The following is a 21,677-nucleotide window of genomic DNA, read 5'->3' as shown; positions in this document are numbered from 1 at the left end:
TGTGTGTGTGTGTGTGTGTGTGTGTATTCATCATTAATAATATTAAATATTACATCAGCAGTTCTTATTTCTTTTTCTGGTCCTTTTTGATGCAGCAAAGGGGGAAGAGTATCAGCAGGAGTAACAATTGATCTTAGGAGATATTTAGAGTTGCTATATAGAACATTTTCTTGTCTTAAGTCTAAGCCACTTTTCTGCAGTAGCTGACCTGCCTGTCTGAGTTCCTCCAAGGCCAGGGACTGTTTAGCCCCTTGTCATAAAACAGCAGGAGATTAAGTAAAGTAGCCTTTATTCTATCTCTAAAGGAATTGGGAAGCTCTAACTTTCAGCCTGCTAGTTGAAGTCACAGGGAAATAAAGGGACACTTTGAAACATGATTTCAGAGTTTATTTTTAAGTTTTAAAAAGTTTCCTATGAAAGCTCTCTAAGAAAAATAGGGAAAGGACTTATAAGAAAAGAAGGATTAGAGGATAAAAAAGGAAAAGATTAAACCAAGAAAAAGGGGGATGAGCAGTGCTAAGAAAGGGGGATATGATATGTTCTCCTCTCTTTGTCCTAAGCACTTATGTGGCTTTGAGAATACATGGTCACATGGGAAAATGTTCATCACAAGTTTACACATAGCTTCAAATCATAAATCTAATAATAAGTTTACAGCAGAGAATGTTTATATGTTAAATATGTTTATCTGGCTAAATATTCATCCCCTGTCAGCTCTACGGGTTCATGGAGAGTTCAAAACCATAATTTTTATGACTAATTTAGTATAGTTTTATATACATAGACCTAGTCAATATTCTATCTTCTGTCCTTGTACTTATTGTAAATCCTTAGCTCCCTTTTTATGTTAAGGATTTTACAACCTCTTGGAATGTGCTCTGAGTAGTAGATGCCAGATTGCTATCTCAGAAACAATTAATTCATGACATTTGAAGACTGACAGAGTTCTCACTGCAATTTTGATTATCAGAGAGAACCTAATAGCAGTTCCACTATAAAAGATCTTAATAATTACTAATATAATTTTAGGAATTCTTATAGGATAATCATTAAGAATTAAGAAGTCATCATTACATGTTCTACTATGTTCATAGCAGCCCTATTTATAATTGCCAGAAGTTGGAAAGAACCCAGGTATCCCTCAACAGAAGAGTGGATGCAAAAAATGTGGTATATATACACAGTGGAGTACTATTCAGCCATTAGAAACAATGAATTCATGAAATTCTTAGGCAAATGGATGGAGCTAGAGAACATCATACTAAGTGAGGTAACCCAGACTCAAAAGATGAATCATGGTATGCACTCACTAATAAGTGGATATTAACCTAGAAAACTGGAATACCCAAAACATAATCCACACATCAAATGAGGTACAAGAAGAACGGAGGAGTGGCCCCTTGTTCTGGAAAGACTCAGTGAAGCAGTATAGAACAAAATCAGAACAGGGAAGTGGGAAGGGTTGGGTGGGAAAACAGGGGGAGAGAAGGTGACTGATGGGACTTTCGGGGAGTGGGGGTCCAGAAAAGGGGAAATCATTTGAAATGTAAATAAATATATCAATAAATTAAAAAAAAGAAGTCATCTATTTGTCTATGTAGCAGTACATCTTCGTTGTTCTGCAGAGATCTGATCAAAACTGTGGGCTAATACCTACTTATTATAGATACAGATACAGCTATAGACATAGACATAGACATAGATGTAGACATAGACCTATATATGCAAGAAAAGCATATTAATAGCAGGATTTTTTTCACAAAATGATTATCTCCTAGGCCTTGCCAGAATAAATCTATCATAGATTTTAATCCAAAGTAGACCCAACTCAGGAAGATTACCTGTTAATTTTTAGCTTCTCCTATGATAGCAACTGACAATCCCCCAACTAAAGTATATGGGATAATAAATAGATATTAAAAAAAAAACAAAAAGCTAGACCCAACTACATGCTTCCTTTCAAAGTTACTTTAGCAGTAAAGAGATATGTACAGACGGAAAATGAAAGAAGGAAAAGATAGACCTTGAATGTTACACTTAAAATCAGGCAAAAATAGTTATGCATGTGTCAGATGAAACATACTAAAAACAAAAAACAATGCAAAGAAACAAAGTTATCACTAAATAATAATGAAAATATCAATTTATCAAAAAGAAAAATACAAATGTATGTACCCAAAGGTGGAACAATTCAATGTATGAAGTGTTACTTGAAGAGCTGGACTCTACTGTGCTTCACTTTTATCAAATAGACAAAAATTAACAACCATTGGTATTAGACTACAATACAGACTGGGGAACAGAAGTTTATAGGTAGTTGCTTCAAAGTGCTGCAAAATACACAGTTCTCACCATAGCATAGGGCAATCACCTGAATATTTTATATATTTACCTGCATAACCAATTCTCAACAAAGTTAAAAAACTTGAAATCCTCAGTTCAATTCTTGGCTGTATTTACGTCTGTCTCAGTCAGCTCCTGATAGAGCCTCTCAGAGGACAGTCATGCTAGGCTCCTGTCTGCAAGCATAATGTACCATCAGTAATAGGGTTAGGGTTTGGTGTCCACTCCCCATGGGATGGGTTCCAAGTTGGGCCTGTCACTGGTCAGCCATTTGTTCAGTCTTTTCTCCATTTTTGTCCCTGCATTTCTTTTAGACAGGAACAATTTGGGGTGAAATATTTGAAGGTGAGTTGGTCTCCCCCATTCCTCTACGGGGTCTCCCCCAACCCAGGACTGTGGGACATTCTAGAAGTTCCCCCACTCCCAGCAGCTACATATTTCCATCCATTCTCATTGATCTCTGTGCTTCTATTCTATCTCTGCCCCCATCTAATTCTGCCCCCTTTTCCCCTTGCCCTCCCATTTCCCACTCAGGTCCCTCCCTCCCTCTGCCTCCCGTGATTATTTTGTTACCCCTTCTAAGTGAAATGTATCATGGGTATGCTGTACTTTTGGCTAGTATTCATTCATCAGTGAGTACATATCATGAATGGTTTTTTTGTTGTGTTACCTCACTCAGGATGATATTTTCTAGATCCACCTATTTGCCAGTAAAATTCATGACATCCCTGTTTTTAATAGGTGAGAGCCATTGTATAAATGAATCATATTTCCTATATCCATTGTTCACTTGAGAGAAACATGGGTTGCTTACATTTTCTGTCTATTATATATAATGTGGCTATGAGCATAGTGGAACATGTGTGCTTGTGCTATTTTGAAGCATCTTTTGAGTATATACCCAGGAGCAGTATATCTGGTTCTTCAGGTAGAACTATTTTAAATTTTCTGAGGAACCACATATAGATTTCCAGAGTGGTTGTACCAGTTTGCAATCCCACCAGCTATGTAGGAGTGTTCTCCTATGGAACCCCTATGGAAGAGTTAGAAGGATTGAAGGAACCAAAGGGGGTGACAACCACATAACTAACCATTGGGAACTCCCAGAGATTAAGTCACAAACCAAAGAACATGCACAAGCTGGTCCAAGTCCCTAGCACATATGTAGCAGAGGCCTGCCTTGTCTGGCTTCAATGAGATAGGATGCACCTAATCCTGTAGAGATTTGATACCACAGGGAGGGGGGATACTAATGGGGACCATTCTCTCAGAGGTGAAGAGGAGGGGAGCTACATTTGGAATGTAAATAAATAAAATAATTAATTAATAATAATAAAAAACCTTGAAATTATAACATTTGTCTTCTCTGATCACAGTAGAGTTGTTGCAAGATATTTCCTATATATTCACATTGAGGCAGTGAGGGGCCAGTGATTGGAGGGGAGAGAGGAGGAGGAACTAAGAGAAGTGAGGGGCAGAGAAAGGCTGGGTGCCCCTGATGATCAGAACAGAGGAGGAGATCTAAATGGCTTCAGATGTATTTCTGGTGTTTTGGAGAGGTTAGAAATATTAGGATAAGACTCTATCATTGTAAATTGGCATTATGTAATTGGGAGTTTCTTATACATGAATATATTTGGTTAACTATTCAAGTTTAAGAGACATGCTTTACTGGATACTTGAAAGGAGTGGGTGCTGGACAGAAGCGTGGGACTCCTAGCATTTACAGAGTCTAGGGCGGAGAGGAAACACAGCTGGGATGCTGTGAGAGCTAGCTACAATAGATTGGCACAGCAGCGACAGTAAGAGCTGCCCTGAGTGAGACCCAACGGGACTTGGTTGGAGTCCAAGAGGCCAGGTGGGACAGTACTCTTTATTAATTATTACCCACTACATGGAGTAAAACTAGAAACCTATAACATTTGGAATTTTGGAAGTTGTATAAATAGATGCATAGAAACTTTTTAAAAGCTCCTTATTAAATTATCAATTATATTTCACATAATTAAATAAAAACACTTCTAGAATTTCCATGGAACCACAAAAGAATCAAATTATCAAATCAAACAAATTATCAAATCAAACAAAAAGCAAATAAACAAAAGGCAAATCATTATAACACCAGACTCAAGGCATAATTTAGAGGAATTGCTTGCATACAAAACAAAAACGAACTGGTATTAAAGCCGGTCAGAATCTTATAAAACAGAATTGAACATTTCAGAAATAAATTCATGCTTCTCGGAAGATATAAAAACAAAAATCTAAATTCAGAGGAAACCTGAACACCCCCTCCTTCTCTCCCTCCGCCTCTCTCTCTCTCTCTCTCTCTCTCTCTCTCTCTCTCTCTCTCTCTCTCTCTCTCTCTCTCTCTCTCTCACACACACACACACACACACACATATATACACACACCATCACCATCATCATCACCTATAAAAGCAACTCAAAGTGGACCAAAACTTGAGTGTAACTCAACCATAAAGATACTAGAAGACATAGAAAATACTTTAGAATCTTGGAATAAACAAATATTTATGGGTACAGCCCATATACATCCAGATAAGAAAGAATGAAAGAAAGGAAGAAAGAAACGAAGGAAGGAAGGAAGGAAGGAAGGAAGGAAGGAAGGAAGAAAGAAAGAAAGAAAGAAAGAAAGAAAGAAAGAAAGAAAGAAAGAAAGAAAGAAAGAAAGAAAGAAAGAAAGACAGACAGACAGACAAGCAGGATTATAGCAACCTGAAAGGCTTTGATACAGCCACGAGAACAGGAAAGAAAGTTAGAATGCTTCCTAAAAGATTGGATAAAGACTTATAAACTATTCATTTAAAGAGGGATTGCTTTCCAGGATATACAAGAGATTAAAACAACTCAACACTAAAACAGTAATAACAAGAACAACAATCCAATTTAAAACAGATAGTTTGTATAGAAATTTCCCAAAATAGAATGTACAAATCATTAGTCATGATATGAAAAAAGGCTCACCTCACTACATATCAAGAGGGTGCAAATCAAATAATAATGGACTATTATGATACACCTTATCGCCAGCACCACTATCAAAGGACAACAAATAAAGCTCCTATCAAAAATCTGAAGACGGGGACTGATTGTAGATGGTTGATGTAAATTCAAGTATGTCTGGGAGTTCAAAAGCAAAAACAAAAACAAATAAAACTACCATGATCTGGTAATCTCACTATTGAGTACATAGCCAAAGCAGTTAACATGTGAATGTGCAAAAACCATTAGTACTTAAACATTTTCACAACACTATTCTCAGTCAGCCAGATGTGGAATCAACACTAGTGTCCAAGTGTTTAAATTGGTAAAGAAAATGTGTCTGACATATATCTGTGAACATAGTCATAATAAAATATTTTAATCATAAAATAATAAAATTTTGTTGGTTATGGGGACACATGCATCTGGAGATAATTGTGAAATAAGTCAAAAGTCAAGGGGATGTAAAAATTATCTTTTATTCAACTGATTCACTCTCTGAAGTGTACTGTCGCCATCTGCTAATCTAGGCCTACTCTTGGAAGCTTCTAGCCTCCATGCAAACTTATCTATGCCTAGAGTGTTTTCAGCCTCTGAGACTTACTGTGGAATAAGTTCACCCTTTCCTGTTCTTTCTGAACCCAACCTGGGTGGTTCAACTTGGCTGTTCTGGCTCAAACTCCTCTCCAAACTGACTGATTCAATCTTGCTTTTCTCTAGTTTTTTTTTTTAAATATTTTTATTTTCTATATTCTTTGTTTACATTCCAAATGATTTCCCCTTTCCCGCACCCCCCCATATGTCCCATAAACCTTCTTCTCTCCATCCATTCTCCAATCACCTCCCTCCTTTTTTTCTCTGTCTTTATATTCCCTTCCAATGCTAGATCAATCCTTTTAGGATCAGGACCCTCTCCATACTTTTTCATGGGAGTCATTTGTTATGCAATTTGTGCCTTGGGTATTCAGGGCTTCTGGGCTAATTAATATCCACTTATCAGAGATTGCATTCCATGTGTATTCTTTTGTGATTGGGTTACCTCACTTCGGATGATATTTTACAGATCAAACCATTTGCCTAAAAATTTTGTGAATTCATTGTTTCTAATTGCTGAGTAGTATTCCATTGTGTAAATATACCACATTTTCTGTATCCATTCCTCCTTTGAGGGGCATCTGGGTTCTCTCCGGCTTCTGGCTATTATAAATAAGACTGCTATGAACATAATGGAGCATGTGTCTTTATTGCATGCTGGGGAATCATTTGGGTATATGCCCAGGAGGGGTATAGTAGGGTCCTCCAGAAGTGTCATGTCCAGTTTTCTGAGGAACCGCCAGACTGATTTCCAAAGTGGCTGTACCATCTTACAGCCCCACCAGTTTCTCTGCTTGGCCTCAAACTAACTCTAGAAATCTGTTCAAATCTTCTGGCTCCTTCTCATTCTCTGGCTTATTCTGTCTTTACCTGTGTCTAGCTCTTTCTCTCCTCAATCTGTCTCTGTAAAACTCTCCTGGTAAAACTACCTCTCTCCCTCTGTTCTGCTCTGCTCTGTGCTGCTCTTTCTTACGTAGCATCCCTTTCTATCTTCTCAAGAGAGTTGGGCATATCCTGTTCTGTAAAATCTTCCTCTGATTCATGACTTCGTCTGCCTCTGAATTACACATCACTTTTAAACAAGGCTGGCTCCTTTTATAAACCAACTTTGCCTTCATTGTTTAGAATTAAAGGTGTGTGTAAGGGAGTGTCTATATTCCAGCTGGAGGGATTGTAGGTCTCTGCTAAGAGCTGAAGAACACAACAACTAGAAACAGGTTTATCCAGTAAATTCCACAATCTCCATGTTCACAGCATGAGCGAGCATCCTAAAATAGATGGCTCAGTGGATTAAGTGCCTATCATGTAAATGTAAAGTCTGGAGTTCAGATCACCAATACCCAATAAAGGCAGAAAGAGTGGTACACGCTTATTGTTCCAAGTAAGCCTACAGAAAAAGGGAAGAAGGATCCTTCAAACCTTTGGGGACAATCAGCTTAAGGTCCTGCCTCAGACAGGTGGGAAAGCAAGGATTGACACCCAAGACTGTCCCTCTTGCTTCCACTTGACATGTTTGATCCAGCACTCACACACATAGTACACACAGTAACATTTTAAAAATGAAATTAGTCAGACCCACAGAAATGCTATATGTTCTCATTTATATGTGGAATCTAAAACATTATTCTCCAAGCAGTGAATACAATTTGGTCTCCAGCTTCTGAGAAGAATGTGAGACAATGACAAACAGAGAAAAGGTGAAGAAGGGGTACAAAGGTGCAATTTAATAAGGATAACTTCTAATGCAACACACGAGGATAACTATGTTTGAAGGCAAATAATTAAACATTTCAAACTAGATAGGAGAAAATGGTTTTGAGTGCTCCCAAATAATACGTCTGAAGTGATAAATATGCCAATTATTCTAATCTAATCATTACATATGGTACACATAAGCTAAAACAGCACATGTGTACAACATACTAAGAACTGTCACTATTTGCCAGTTTAAAAACATAGACTCTCAAGAAAAACAGAAAAGAGGATTTATAGAAAAACTTCAATCAGTAAATTGCCTTGCAAGCATGAAGACCTAAATCTATAGAGGCTCCCTTCTAAAACAAGAGAAATGCCTGGGCATAGTTGTGCATACTTACAATCCCAGTTTAGGGAAGGCAGAGACAGGTAGAGCCTGTGGGCAACCCAGCCTAAACTACTTTGCCAGTCCCAGACTAGTAAGGGGCACACACACATACACACACACTCACACACACACACACACAAATGCAAATAACAGAGGCAGGAAAGAGACATATGGTCAGGAGCAGGAAGGAGACTTAGGGTTAAGAATTGTTTTAATCCTTGTAAGGCAAAGGATACTATCAAAAGGACAAATCAGCAACCAACAAATTGGGAAAAGATCTTCACCAACCCTACATCAGATAGAGGGCTAATATCCAGTATATACAACGAACTCAAGAAGTTAGACCCCAGGAAACTAAATAACCCTATTAAAAATGGGGTACAGAGCTAAACAAAGAATTTTCACCTGAAGAACTTCGGATGGCCGAGAAGCATCTTAAAAAATGTTCAGCTTCATTAGTCATTAGGGAAATGCAAATCAATACAACCCTGAGATTTCACCTTCCACCAGTCAGAATGGCTAAGATTAAAAACTCAGGAGACAGCAGGTGTTGGCGAGGATGTGGAGAAAGAGGAACACTCTGGTGGGGTTGCAAACTTGTACAACCACTCTGGAAATCAGTCTGGCGGTTCCTCAGAAAACTGGGCACGTCACTTCCCGAGGATCCTGCTATAACACTCCTGGGCATATACCCAGAGGATTCCACAGCATGTAATAAGCATACATGCTCTACTATGTTCATAGCAGCCCTATTTATAATAGCCAGAAGCTGATAAGAACCCAGGTATCCCTCAACAGAAGAATGGATGCAAAAAAATGTGGTATATATACACAATGGAGTACTATTCAGCCATTAGAAACAATGAATTCATGAAATTCTTAGACAAATGGATGGAGCTGGAGAACACCATCCTAAGTTAGGTAACCCAGTCTCAAAAGATCAATCATGGTATGCACTCACTAATAAGTGGATATTAGCTTAGAAAATTGGAATACCCAAAACATAATCCACACATCAAATGAGGTACAAGAACAGAGGAGTGGCCCCTGGTTCAGGAAAGACTCAGTGTAGCAGTATATGGCAAAACCAGAACAGGGAAGTGGGAAGGGGCAGATGGGAGAACAGGGGGAGGGAAGGGAACCTGAAAAGGGGAAATCATTTGAAATATAAATAAAAATATATTGAATAAAAAAAGAAAAAAAAAGATTTCATCTTACACCAGTCAGAATGGCTAAGATTAAAAATTCAGGAGACAGCAGGTGTTGGAGAGGGTGTGGAGAAAGAGGAACACTCCTCCACTGCTGGTGGGGTTGCAAATTGGTACAACCACTCTGGAAATCAGTCTGGCGGTTCCTCCGAAAACTGGGCACCTTACTTCCAGAAGATCCTGCTATACCACTCCTGGGCATATACCCAGAAGACTCCCCACCATGTAATAAGGATACATGTTCTACTATGTTCATAGCAGCCCTATTTGTAATTGCCAGATGCTGGAAAGAACCCAGGTATCCCTCAACAGAAGAGTGGATGCAAAAAATGTGGTATATCTACACAATGGAGTACTATTCAGCCATTAGAAACAATGAATTCATGAAATTCTTAGGCAAATGGATGGAGCTAGAGAATATCATACTAAGTGAGGTAACCCAGACTCAAAAGGTGAATCATGGTATGCACTCACTAATAAGTGGATATTAACCTAGAAAACTGGAATACCCAAAACATAATCCACACATCAAATGAGGTACAAGAAGAAAGGAGGAGTGGCCCCTGGTTCTGGAAAGACTCAGTGAAACAGTATTCAGCAAAACCAGAACGGGGAACTGGGAAGGGGTGGGTGGGAGGACAGGGGAAGAGAAGGGGGCTTGCGGGACTTATAGATCACAGCTATAAGGGACTTGCGGGAGTGGGGGGGCTAGAAAAGGAGAAATCATTTGAAATGTAAATAAATTATATCGAATAAAAAAAATAAAAATAAAAAAAAAGAAAAAAAAGAAAAAAAAGAAAATGGAAACACACACACAAAAAAGAATTGTTTTAATCACAGTTGGGAACACAGCAACATGCTCATCTGATGACAGCTAACAGTGGAGAGGACAGACAGGAGAGGGGATAATAGAGCACAACCAACTAGTAAATGTAAAGTACTAAAGAAAGCAAAGGCAGTAAAGAACCTGGAAAAACTCTAGCCAGTACAAAGGAGCCAAAATAACATTCTAGGGCTATGATATCAGAGAAATAGCAATTGACAACTGCACGTTGTTGAGTGATGCTTAAAATGATTGTGGAGATCATTTTAACTCAGAAAGCACAGCTGTGGGCTTTCCTGTGTCCCGCTCAGCTGCCCAGCACTGATGTTCTGGATAGGCAGGAGTTCTGAATAAGAGCTAGCATTAGTCCTTTACTTTGGGTCAAAATTATACTTAAATGTACTTTATACTCCCCCTTCTAATGTGTCATAATTACAGGTAGGTGATCATTTAAAACACTGAATTTAACAGTGCAGGATTGGCAATCTGCTCAAGGCAATGAAATCTCTCCCTACTCATAAACCATCAGGCTGGTGGAGCACCTTTGTTGGCCTAGTGGCACAGGGCGGACATGAAAAGTAGCTGGTGGATTTTGTGCTCCCTCTGTGCATTTTCTCAGCTCTCTGCATCTGTGAGAGATTTCCTGCCTCCCACTCAGGGATTGGCAGCTTCCTACACTACCATTTATCCTAATGTCTGCTAACCATTACTGTTGCCATGGTTACCTTCATCACACCTTTTGTTACTGTACAACTTTGCCTCAGCCCTTTCCATTTAGCACTTTTCATCTTCTCCAGTTTCTCGTGCACTTTTTCACCTGCCAAAGTGAGAAAAGAAATGGCCTTTTATAGACATTGTTGTTCAGCCGGCACTTTCTTCCCACTGTGAGAAAATGAAAAGCAATGGTCTACTATTATAATCCCTGGGTCTTGAGCACCTCCTGCGTGGGGACTGACTAGAGCCTACTTTACTTTTTAAAAATGTATAAGAGGGTCTATTAAAACATAAAAGCACGAAGGAGACAGAAGCACAGGTTATAAAATATTTTATCCACCAGTACTTGGCATTTAACAGCGAATAGGAACTCTATATACAGTAGTTAATAACCTACAGTCCTGGTTCTCATAGCTTCTCAGGTGAATGGGGGAAATCAATAAATATAATATATCGTAATATACTTCTTGGAATTATAGACTCTCTTTGTATTAGGTGTGTTTGTCAACTGACAAAATATTCACGCAACCATGAGAGTTCGGAGAACTTTTCCCAGAGCTGTGATCTATAAGCTAAGTCTGGGATAGAGAATAAAGTGCAACACCGGAAAGAAACTATATAAATGAGTAACATGCCAGAGACCCACAAAGTGCGTTTAGAGACGTGCATCTGAACACGACTCAGGCACTATGCTTATGAGTCACTAAGCACAGGTGGGAAAGTTGAGTCCTGTACCCAGTAAGCCTGGCAATTACAGTCAAAAGCTCGAGCCTTTATCATTGGAATCATGGGAAGATATTGGTAGGGTATAATAATATGGCTACATTTCTTAAAGAACTTTTTTCCCTAATAAACTTCCTGACAATACTGAAAGGAGCATTTGGAAAATTACTAAAGCTTTCTTTATTTAAGATGGTTACAAATATACCTCAAAATAACGTGCAAATAACAGAAGATAATGCAGAAGTGTAATAGTATCTTTAACATTTAAAGAGAATAGAAGAGAAAGAAAAATTCTAACTATAAAACACAAATTTTAATAAAAACAGAACATGTGCTATAAAAGATTATAGAAATTCTAGTGGAATTACAAACTTTAGTGTGCCTGGTGATGTAGATTGAGAGTACAAGAATTAAAACTTAGTTTGCACATACTTTAGCATGTATATGTTCAGCATGGCCATGTCTCACATGCCAGATTTAATGCATGATTAAGACTTGCCTTACAACCCTATTTATAATAGCCAGAAGCTGGAAAGAACCCAGGTATCCCTCAACAGAAGAATGGATGCTAAAAATGTGGTATATATACACAATGGAGTACTATTCAGCCATTAGAAACAATGAATTCATGAAATTCTTAGGCAAATGGATGGAGCTGGAGAACATCATCCTAAGTGAGGTAACCCAGTCTCAAAAGATCAATCATGGTATGCACTCACTGATAAGTGGATATTAGCCTGGAAAACTGGAATACCCAAAACATAATCCACACATCAAATGAGGTACAAGAAGAAAGGAGGAGTGGCCCCTGGTTCTGGAAAGACTCAGTGAAGCAGTATAAGGCAAAACCAGAACAGGGAAGTGGGAAGGGGTGGGTGGGAGGACAGGGGGAGGGAAGGGGGCTTATGTGACTTTCAGGGAGTGGGGAACCAGAAAAAAGGAAATCATTTGAAATGTAAATAAAAAAATATATCAAATAAAATAAAAAAATATTTTTAAAAGTTCAAAAAAAAAAAAGACTTACCTTACACAGAAATCACAAAATCAGAAAAACAGAACACTATTCTAACTCAGTTAAAAAAATCTCACATGTTCCTTCCCCATCAAGGTAACTGTCACATATCTCTTTGTGTCCCACAGATAAACTAATCCCAGTACTTTCTATAGAGCAATATAGAGATTATTAAAGGTTCCACCCACATTTTAAAAGGAAAATGCATATACAAAATATAACACAAACTTGTTCTCTTATCCTCTCAGTCCTGGTCTTTCTTTCATTGGCCCTCCTAAGCAGCATCAAGTCTCCCGAGCACCATTTCAAACTTCAAAATGAACTATTTGGAGCACTACTACCTAATTTAGGAAAAACATTTCACCTTGTAATTCACTTGTGGTATGAGTCACCAGAACTATAAACTCAGCAAATTGATTTTCCATTTACTAAGATTTTACTAAGATTCCTGAAATTATTTTTGCACAGATGTTGTTCTAACTGCTTGCTTAGGTAGCTAGGATTTACACAGATGTTTGTTAAAAAAAAAAAAACAATTATGTAAGCATAGTCATTCTGCACACTAAAGCACATCTGAAATATTATATGGGTTCTAGTTGTCTAGTCAGCTTTTGCAAAATTATGATGAAATAATAAGTTCCATTAAAATCCAACTTGATTGTAATAAAGAAGGTTTTCTTCTCATTCAGGATATATGGCAACTGAGGTCAGTTGCAATTCTGTTCCATGCCTTAATTCTGGCATTGGGCTAAAAGAGCAGCTTTCTTCTAGATGCATTCACCTTGTGACAAGGGAAGAAAAGAGCCACCTGAGAGTAAAAGTCTGCTTCCACTTTAAAATGCAGTTTTGCATAACTTTCACTGACCCATGCAAATGAGGAGCCAGTGTAGAGGTGAGTGGGACAAGGAAATATGGACCTCTTAAAGGAGCAGGACTGAAAATAATGCCCTGTGCAAGAAAAAAAATCAAAAACAAAAACCATAAAATCATTAAAATGAGAGACCGAGTCCATTCTTTTTCTGAATCACGAACAAAATCAGATAAGTGTTTTCACATGGGCCAAAAATGTAGCATTTATAGCCATTTCCTGTATTGCAGAGAGAAAGAATTAAAAACATTTAGAAGCACAATGAGAAGGCTGCATTGGAGACATCCAGCCTCCTAAATCTCCTACATCTCATAATTTTCCAATTTGACTCTCATGAGTTATTTTGTGTTAGAAGTTACTAGTTATTTTATCAAAACAATTTGTGGCTTTCACTCATACATTTTCTCCTTTAATAAAAGTTCTTTGTATATTGATGATAATCGACCTTGATTAACCAGAATAAATTAATAGTTAAATCAATCCTCATTTAAAAAAACAAGAAAAGAAGAGTAGGTCTACTACAGAAAGTTGAAGATTAGTACAAGTTCAAGATTAAAAATAAACACACATTTAAATGTAATAAAAAACCCAATATTGGCTTCCAAATCATATTCTCACCTCAGTCAACTAACTGTCCAACTGGCCAGACATCATCCCATGCAATGACCTGTGAACTTTACCAATCTCTATTTTCTGATTTACAACTTATTTCTCTATTTCAAAGTCCCTTTTTCCTATTCCTACTTAAGTCTTCAGTCAACATTCCTCTAAGTACCAATTATATAAATGTATTCATGTTAATAAGACTTTATTTCAATGCATGCTGGGAATTTGGGGCTTTCACATTTTCTTATTAAAGAAGTAATGACTTTTCGTTTGTTGCTTTGCCCACAGTTTGAGCTTTCTCTCTAACATGCATCAATCACCACAACTGCATTTCTCGGCTCCTAATTTTCAATGCTCATGGTGAGACAATGGGAAACAAACTTCTTACTTGAAATATGTTACAATATATTTCTCATTGGGTAGCCATGTCTACCTCTGTCCCTTCCTGGCCTACATATCTATGCACGCTGTGCCCTCATTATTTGTACTATCAGCCAAGGTAAAGTTTCTTTCAAACTTCTTCCATTCATTGACTAGAGGCTGAAGCTAGCCACATAACTGTGAGCCATGCCCTAGGTCTCTGTATCCCATGCCGCATTTGCAGATTACCAACTTCTCTCATCCCTGAGTGTTTCATAAGTGGTATCTACCTGTATCTGTATTATTTTCCCTGAATATAAAATGGTTGTCTTTCTTCTTGTTTCACTGCTGATATAATCAGTGAAAATCAAAGGAGCATGTAGCTTGATTTTCTTTTCTTTTTTCTTTTTCCTTTTTTTTTTTACTTTATTTGGCTTTGACAGTTACAGGAGGTAATGCCTAATCTACTCTTCTAACTGCTGACCTGGTTATTTCCCCAGCACTGTACCCCAGATTATTGCCCTGTGTTCATCTTTTATATCCTCTCTCTCCTCTCCTTTCTTTCTCCTTCTCCTCCTAATCTCTCCCCCAACCAGGTCACTCCAGACCCACCTACCTCTAATCCCTCCAGGAATTGGCTGGAGCCAATTTTATTTAACTAATAGTTTTCAATCAAGGAACAAGGATTGTAGGACAAAACCTTGTAAATACGGAAAGTCACTCTTAGAACCAGACCTGGTCTAGAAATTAACATTACAATACATAGTAACAGAACAAACCTCCACACCTATGTATGTTTTAAAGAAGAAAGGCAAGGTCTTCCAAAATGTTTTTTTCCAAAACATGCATTTCACAGAATCCAATACAATGTCCCATGGGGTAAGGCAATGAGGAGGCATATGTGTAACAGATTGTCTTAATCTTCCCAATGGTGTTAGAAGTGGGGTTTCTTTCTGTACACATACATGTTTTAAAGAAGAAAAGCAAGGTCTTTTCTCCCAGAAGATCCTGGGGGTTTTTGTTTTTGTTTTTGTTTTGTTTTCACATTCAACTGAATTTAGTAATCTCTGCTATGGATGTGGTTTGTTTTAGTAAGTGAACACTTTTCCTTTCTTGACTTTTCTGTACTTTTACATATGCATTTTACAAAGTGCAATACAATTTCCTATGGCATATATACAATGACATTGCATATGTGTAATAGTTCATCTAATCTCTTCAATAGTGTTAGCTTGATTACTTTTGTATACTTTGACATATGTGATTCAAAGAATGCAATACAATTTTCTATGGCCTAATTGCAATGAACATGCATATGTGTAAATGTCCTAATCTTTCCAGGGATATTCGGGTTAGAGTTAGGGTTAGTTATTAAACATGTGTGTGTGTGTGTGTGTGTGTGTGTTAATTAATTACTTTATATTTCACTTATTCACTTTACATCCCACTCACTGTCCCCCTCCCAGTGACCCCTTCCCACAATCCTTCCCTTATCCTGCCTTCTTCTCTGAGCAGGTGGACCCTCCCCACCCCCTGGAATCCTCCAACCCTGGCACTTCAAGTCTTTGAGAGACTAGGAGCTTCCTCTCCTACTGAGACCAGACAAGGCAGCCCAGCTAGTATCCCACATACAGGTGACAGCTTTTGGAATAGCCCCTGTTCCATTTGTTCCAGACCCATATGAAGACCAAGTAGCTTGATTTTCTAATGCTGGGAAGTTGATGTAATAATGTCTTCTCTAAAGATGCAGGAAAATATGACTTTATTCACTACTTCTATTCCATTTGATTGTCACTATTTCCCATGACAGTTAATGATACTAATGAACATTTTTGTTAGCAAAATTCTATACTTTAGAAAATAATGGGCACTTATGACACAACTTATTGTTAACAATTTCATGGATAGGTACTGACCTCAAAACTCATTAAATCCAAACATTAAACGATGCAGTGAGTGTTTGTAAAAGAAAAAAATTATGCTGTCAGTCTGTAAGTGGTCTCAGATTCAGTTTGACTAAACATCATTTTATTAACATTAATTGAAAGTTGCTTCATCATTTTAGCGTTTAGCAATTAAATGTCTCATCTGTACCCAGTCACCACCATGAGTTTAGGGTCAGTCTCAATGTACTCATCTTGAACCATGATGCTTGATGGTCCCAGGGAAAATGAGTAACAAACTGCACTTATGAGCATGACTCATCGATAAGTACAAGCTCCCGCAAACAGGGTCAGAATGAAAGTCCTTCCGTTCATCCTCTCACACTAGGAGCTTTTCAATACCAGAATGGAAGATAACTATCTGAGCACCAAGTGCCATCTCATGGTTGTGTTCAACACAATACATCGCCCTGGGTTAGGTTCTGAGAAGATGTCCAACATCCGCCTGGATTCCATTCCTTACTTGGTCCCTATTTCTGGCTTGAACCATAAACTATAAATATGATGTTCAATTCTTCATCTTCCTGTTCTCCTGCTTATTGGACATTGAGAAACACTCCAGACAACTCTAGCTCATCAAAGTATCATTCATACATAGCTTAGATAGTTTCCTTCCAACCCTGACTTGCCAGTTCTTGCCAGTTCAGAACTAGTTAACCTAGTTCTTATCTATCACTTTATTGTGAAGTCTTAAATATTTTATATAACTATATGAGGAGAGTTCTGTCTGCCTATGTAGCTTAAGTCATTTGTGTGGGTTCTCATGACATCTCTTAATCTTTCTGTCAAAGGCACATCAAAACTGATAAGCATTTTTCCACTGAGTGGCTCAGAACAAAGGGGTAACTTCACCAATTGGTAGCATCCTTGAACATGCTTCAGATGTATAGACTGTGTAACTGACAAAGTTATACTTAGAGCATAATCCACGTGTTCTGTATCTTTAGAGCTCTTCTTTGGGTTTCTGTATTAAACTGTATGAATTGTTGTTTAATTTCTATTATCCCATGAAAACAATTGCATTTTTTTCTACTTTTAGATGGCCCAATAGTGTACACAGCATATTTAAAATTGGAGCACAGTGATGAGAACATTAAATTCTGGATGGCATGTGAAACCTACAAGAAAATTGCTTCACGGAGGGGCAGAATTTCTAGGGCAAAAAAGCTTTACAATATCTACATCCAACCACAGTCTCCTAGAGAGGTAATGATGGGACACAATAGTTGGGTCACCCCTTGGAAGACACTAATAATTTGAGCACCATTATACCAGTCATATTCCACTCCAATATCTCCTAAAATTATATAAATTAAGAGCTACTTATCTTATTTTTTTCAGTTACAAGACCTATGAATTGGATATCTTAATGAATTCCCACTATGTGGTAGAGTCATTGAGTAGTAGCCATAGAATTTAAAGGTGAGCTGTTTGATCCAAAATCCTCTACCCATTAGCCAATCTTAATGACCAGCACAGTTAAAAAGAGCAAAGGGATTGTTGGAAGAATTCTCTGGCATCATAAACTTGAAATGTCTTGAATGAGCACTCCAGTGAGGTTGGTCCTCTGAGACATTTCACGTTATCCTAATCCAACAACCACAGCTGACATCCAAGATGTCATTACTACTCTCACACTGCCTAACCCTGAGGCTCCTGAGAGAGAGAGAGAGAGAGAGAGAGAGAGAGAGAGAGAGAGAACCAAAAATTATAATTCATGTTAAATGCAAGGGTGGAGGATAGCATAGGAGATAGCTATTACTTCGCATAACCCCATATTATTCAATGAGTCCCACAAACCCTTCTGGAAATTTTTAGTTTTCTGAGATAACCACTTCTTCCCTCTATTTCTTCACTTCTCCTCACGTGCTTCCCATTTCAGGACTTAGCTGACTAACACAGCATGTGTGACTACTAAGAAAAGGAAAGTTTAAAGCAACCATCAGCTTCCTTTATTTCTTTAAAAAAAAAGAGCCCTCCAGTTCATAGACATGTCTGCAGACTACCACTAGCAAACCACTGGCATGTCCCAAGGAAGCAGTGGTTTCTAGAGTTTCCTAGTCACAGACTTCACGCCTTCAGTCTATCCCTGGGTGCTAATGGTGGATCTTTACTTTTAAAAAGAGTGAAGATTTCATTTCCTAAAAGTCTTTAAATACTTCTGAAAATTGAGCCTAAACTATCCTGTTACTCTGAAGAAGTGGGTAGCACATTAAAGCATTCCATTGTAGGCATATGTATTTGTTGTGCTTATCCTATAATTTCATTTTTCAGATTAACATCGACAGTACGACACGGGAAGCTATCATCAAAAGCATTCAAGAACCCACTCAAACAAGCTTTGAAGAAGCTCAAAAGATTGTATATATGCATATGGAAATGGATTCTTATCCCAGATTTTTAAAGTCTGAAATGTACCAACAACTACTGAAAACTGTTCAATCCAAAAGCTCGTGAATACTACCTAGAAGTTTAAACTGAAGATGGCATGCTGCAATTGCTAATGTAATTTAGAAAAAGGCACAAAATGAGAATGAAGGTAGAAAGGAAACAGAAACCAAGCTGTAAGTTGATCTCTAGTTACCAAAGGAAATTCATCCCAAACCTAAAGAGCTCCCAGATGCTGTAACACAATTTATATCACACTTACAGAGAGGAATTAACAGAGAAGAAAAAAGAAAAAGTTTCCTTTATCATATTAACACTATAACATTTTTTACTCTACTAGGCAACTAATGATCCTTTTCACTAAAGAAATTTGGCAGTCATAGCACAAATAACTGGTTTTAAAACCATTGCTTTGTGAATTTTGTCACTATGTATTGTAGAGATATGATCAGAATATCTTGAATTAGTATACAGGTGTATTAGTCATAATAAGTTGAACTTTAACATAATCAGTAGAGAAAATATGATAGAGGAAATTTAGCTATAAAATTTTCCCAGTAGCATGTTCATGATTGACCTTAGAAGGTCATGTATATCTTCTACATGTTAAATCTTTGGGATAATTGTAAGCTTTTTACTATATGTGTATCTTTTTTTCATTTGTATTTTACATTCACAATGTCATTGGGCTATAAATTTGGTCTTTTATTTGAGATTAATGTCTTCACAATTTGAACTCATCATAGTATTAGAAATCAATCAGTAGAAACAAAAACCTGTGTGCATATTTTTCAAAGACACCTTTTTGTATCATACAACGAACATTTCAAAGGGCCTAAAGTTTGCAAAAGTGAGAAAATAAAATAAAGTAGTTTCATTTGCTTGTTTGATATGACAATACTGTCACTTTAAAACATTAAAAGAATTTAGACTCAATCCTGAGATCTGGAGTTCTATAGGGTCAACAAAACATACATGGGAACAAAATTTGAACCATTACCTTTTGTACTTTAAAAAATGTCAAGTGTTGCTTGACATTTTCATACAGTAAAAAAATGACATTGTGTTGCTGATGGACAGGAAGCATTGAAACTGACCCTCACCCTAGCCCAGATTCACTTTGCAATCCTCATGTTTTGTCTTGGTTTTGAAAAGGACCTTAAAATAGATTTTACCCTTCTGGTGAAGCCAAGCTTCCACTATTCCCAGGAACTCCTGCATCCCCACAGTACCACGGTCTGACTGCTTGAGCTGTGTTCCATTGAACCTAAAAGAATAAAGGCTGCCAGCCTCCATGGTTCACAAGGTCCCAGGCATTTTAATTACTGCTTTCTACATGCAAAGGGGACAGCATGAATGACTGCACAGCCAACCACAGTCTATTCACATGCTGAGAAATGCTAAGGCACCAACCATCCGCCTTCAGCCCCAGAGAAGCCAGGCAAACAGTAGTGAATAAGTGAAGAGTCACTGGCAATATAGTTGGGAAATGAATGCTTTAACTCCACACATGGAAAGAATACTAAATGTATATAAGAGACTGAAGTTTCACCTTTGGGTTTCCCAAACTGACAATTACATGAATTTATTTAGACCTGTGTGCACTATAGAAGGTAGAAAAGAATGTCACAACACTTCAGTTTCCTTACATTGCTTTTTAAATTTTATTTTACATTTTATTTATTGTGGGGGAAATATAGATACATGCACACAACATTTCACGTACAGAAGTAAGTCAAAGGACAACTTGTAGAGAGCAATCAGTTCTCTCTTTCTACCTTGTGGGCAGGCCCAGGAATGACTATCAGGCCATCAGGTTTAATGGCAAGCACCTTTAGTCATAAAGCCACTTCTTAGGACCAAGTTTCCCTTTCTATGACCTCTCTTTACTTTCCAAGCACCCAGCCTCGCCTTCAACTCACTCTTAAACCAAGACAGACTTTGAATTCATAAACCTCCTGCCTCAGTCTTCAAAGCAATTTGGATCCATAGGTTTGTTATATGTAACTTCTTGCATGTTGAAGTATGTTCCCTCAAATCCTGTTTTCTCTAATATTTATCATGAAGGTATGCAATTTAATTGCTCAGCCAGGTTTATTGCTGGTCTGTTTACAATGTAAATACCCTTCAACAGAAAGATGCATAATGAAAATGTGGTGCATGTACACAGTGTAATTCTATCCATCTGTAACAAAAGTAAAGTCATGAAATGTATAGGGAAATAGATGACACTAGGAAACATTACACTGAGTGAAGTAAGTCCTACACAGAAAGACAGATGCCTCTTATTTGTAGGGCCTAGCTCTGAATCTTTAGACATGAATAAATAACTTGAAGTAACCACAGGAACCAGAAAAAAAATCAAAAGCGACCAGAGGTAAGAAGGAAATCTAGAGAGGTCTAGAAAGGTGATATGGTAGGACACAAGTGCTGTGAAGGAAGATGTGAAAAATGGGAGGCAGGAGGAATTGAAATACTAAGACAGACAGACGGACAGACAGACAGAGACAGAGAAAATGAATAATAAACAAAATTAAGGATGATTGAAAAAGTTATAAGAAAAACTACTGTTTACTTAACAGTGTATGTGTGTGTATGTGTATGTATATTTAAATAAAATTATGCCCCTTGGGGATGAGAATGTTCTCCACAAGAACTATAACCTGTCTAAAAAAAAAAAAAAAAAAAAAAAAAAAAAAAAAAAAAAAATGGTGGCCAAGACAAATCTCTCTTTGAGTGGCTGATCATGAGTATCCAAGAGACTCCCAGAACTATATAGACTGTTGACGTCCTTAATTGCCTCCCAGAACTTGAAGATATGTCCTTATTACTGAAGACACCAAATGCTTCAGACTCAGGACTTGGAGACACCAGCTGAAACTATCCTGGAAGTTTCCCCTTGAGGAATAGCTCTCACAGTATCTAAAGCTGCTGTTCAGGCTTTCAATGGAGACATATAAAACTACATATAAAACTAGCTATCATAGCACTAGCCATATATCCCAG

General features: G+C 37.7%; 1 protein-coding gene across 4 annotated transcripts in view; it reads left to right on the top strand.

Moving 5' to 3' along the window:
* Rgs13 (regulator of G protein signaling 13) overlaps positions 1-21,342 on the top strand; it is a 38,431-nt gene extending 17,089 nt beyond the window's left edge. For 2 of the 4 annotated variants that reach the window (XM_052200748.1, XM_052200747.1), the window contains exons 5-6: positions 17,323-17,489; positions 18,558-21,340. In XM_052200748.1, the coding sequence (XP_052056708.1) occupies positions 17,323-17,489; positions 18,558-18,740 (350 nt within the window). In that variant the 3' untranslated portion in view covers positions 18,741-21,340. Of the gene's footprint in view, positions 1-15,855; positions 15,975-17,322; positions 17,490-18,557 lie in introns of all 4 variants that reach the window. The other 2 variants (XM_052200745.1, XM_052200749.1) reach the window with 2 other exon arrangements.
* Positions 21,343-21,677: the final 335 nt, after the last annotated feature.

This window comes from Apodemus sylvaticus, chromosome 12, assembly GCF_947179515.1.
Source record: "Apodemus sylvaticus chromosome 12, mApoSyl1.1, whole genome shotgun sequence".
NCBI lineage: Eukaryota > Metazoa > Chordata > Mammalia > Rodentia > Muridae > Apodemus > Apodemus sylvaticus.
The sequence above is the reverse complement of the archived record's forward strand: the minus strand, read 5'-3'. Positions and strand labels throughout refer to the sequence as shown.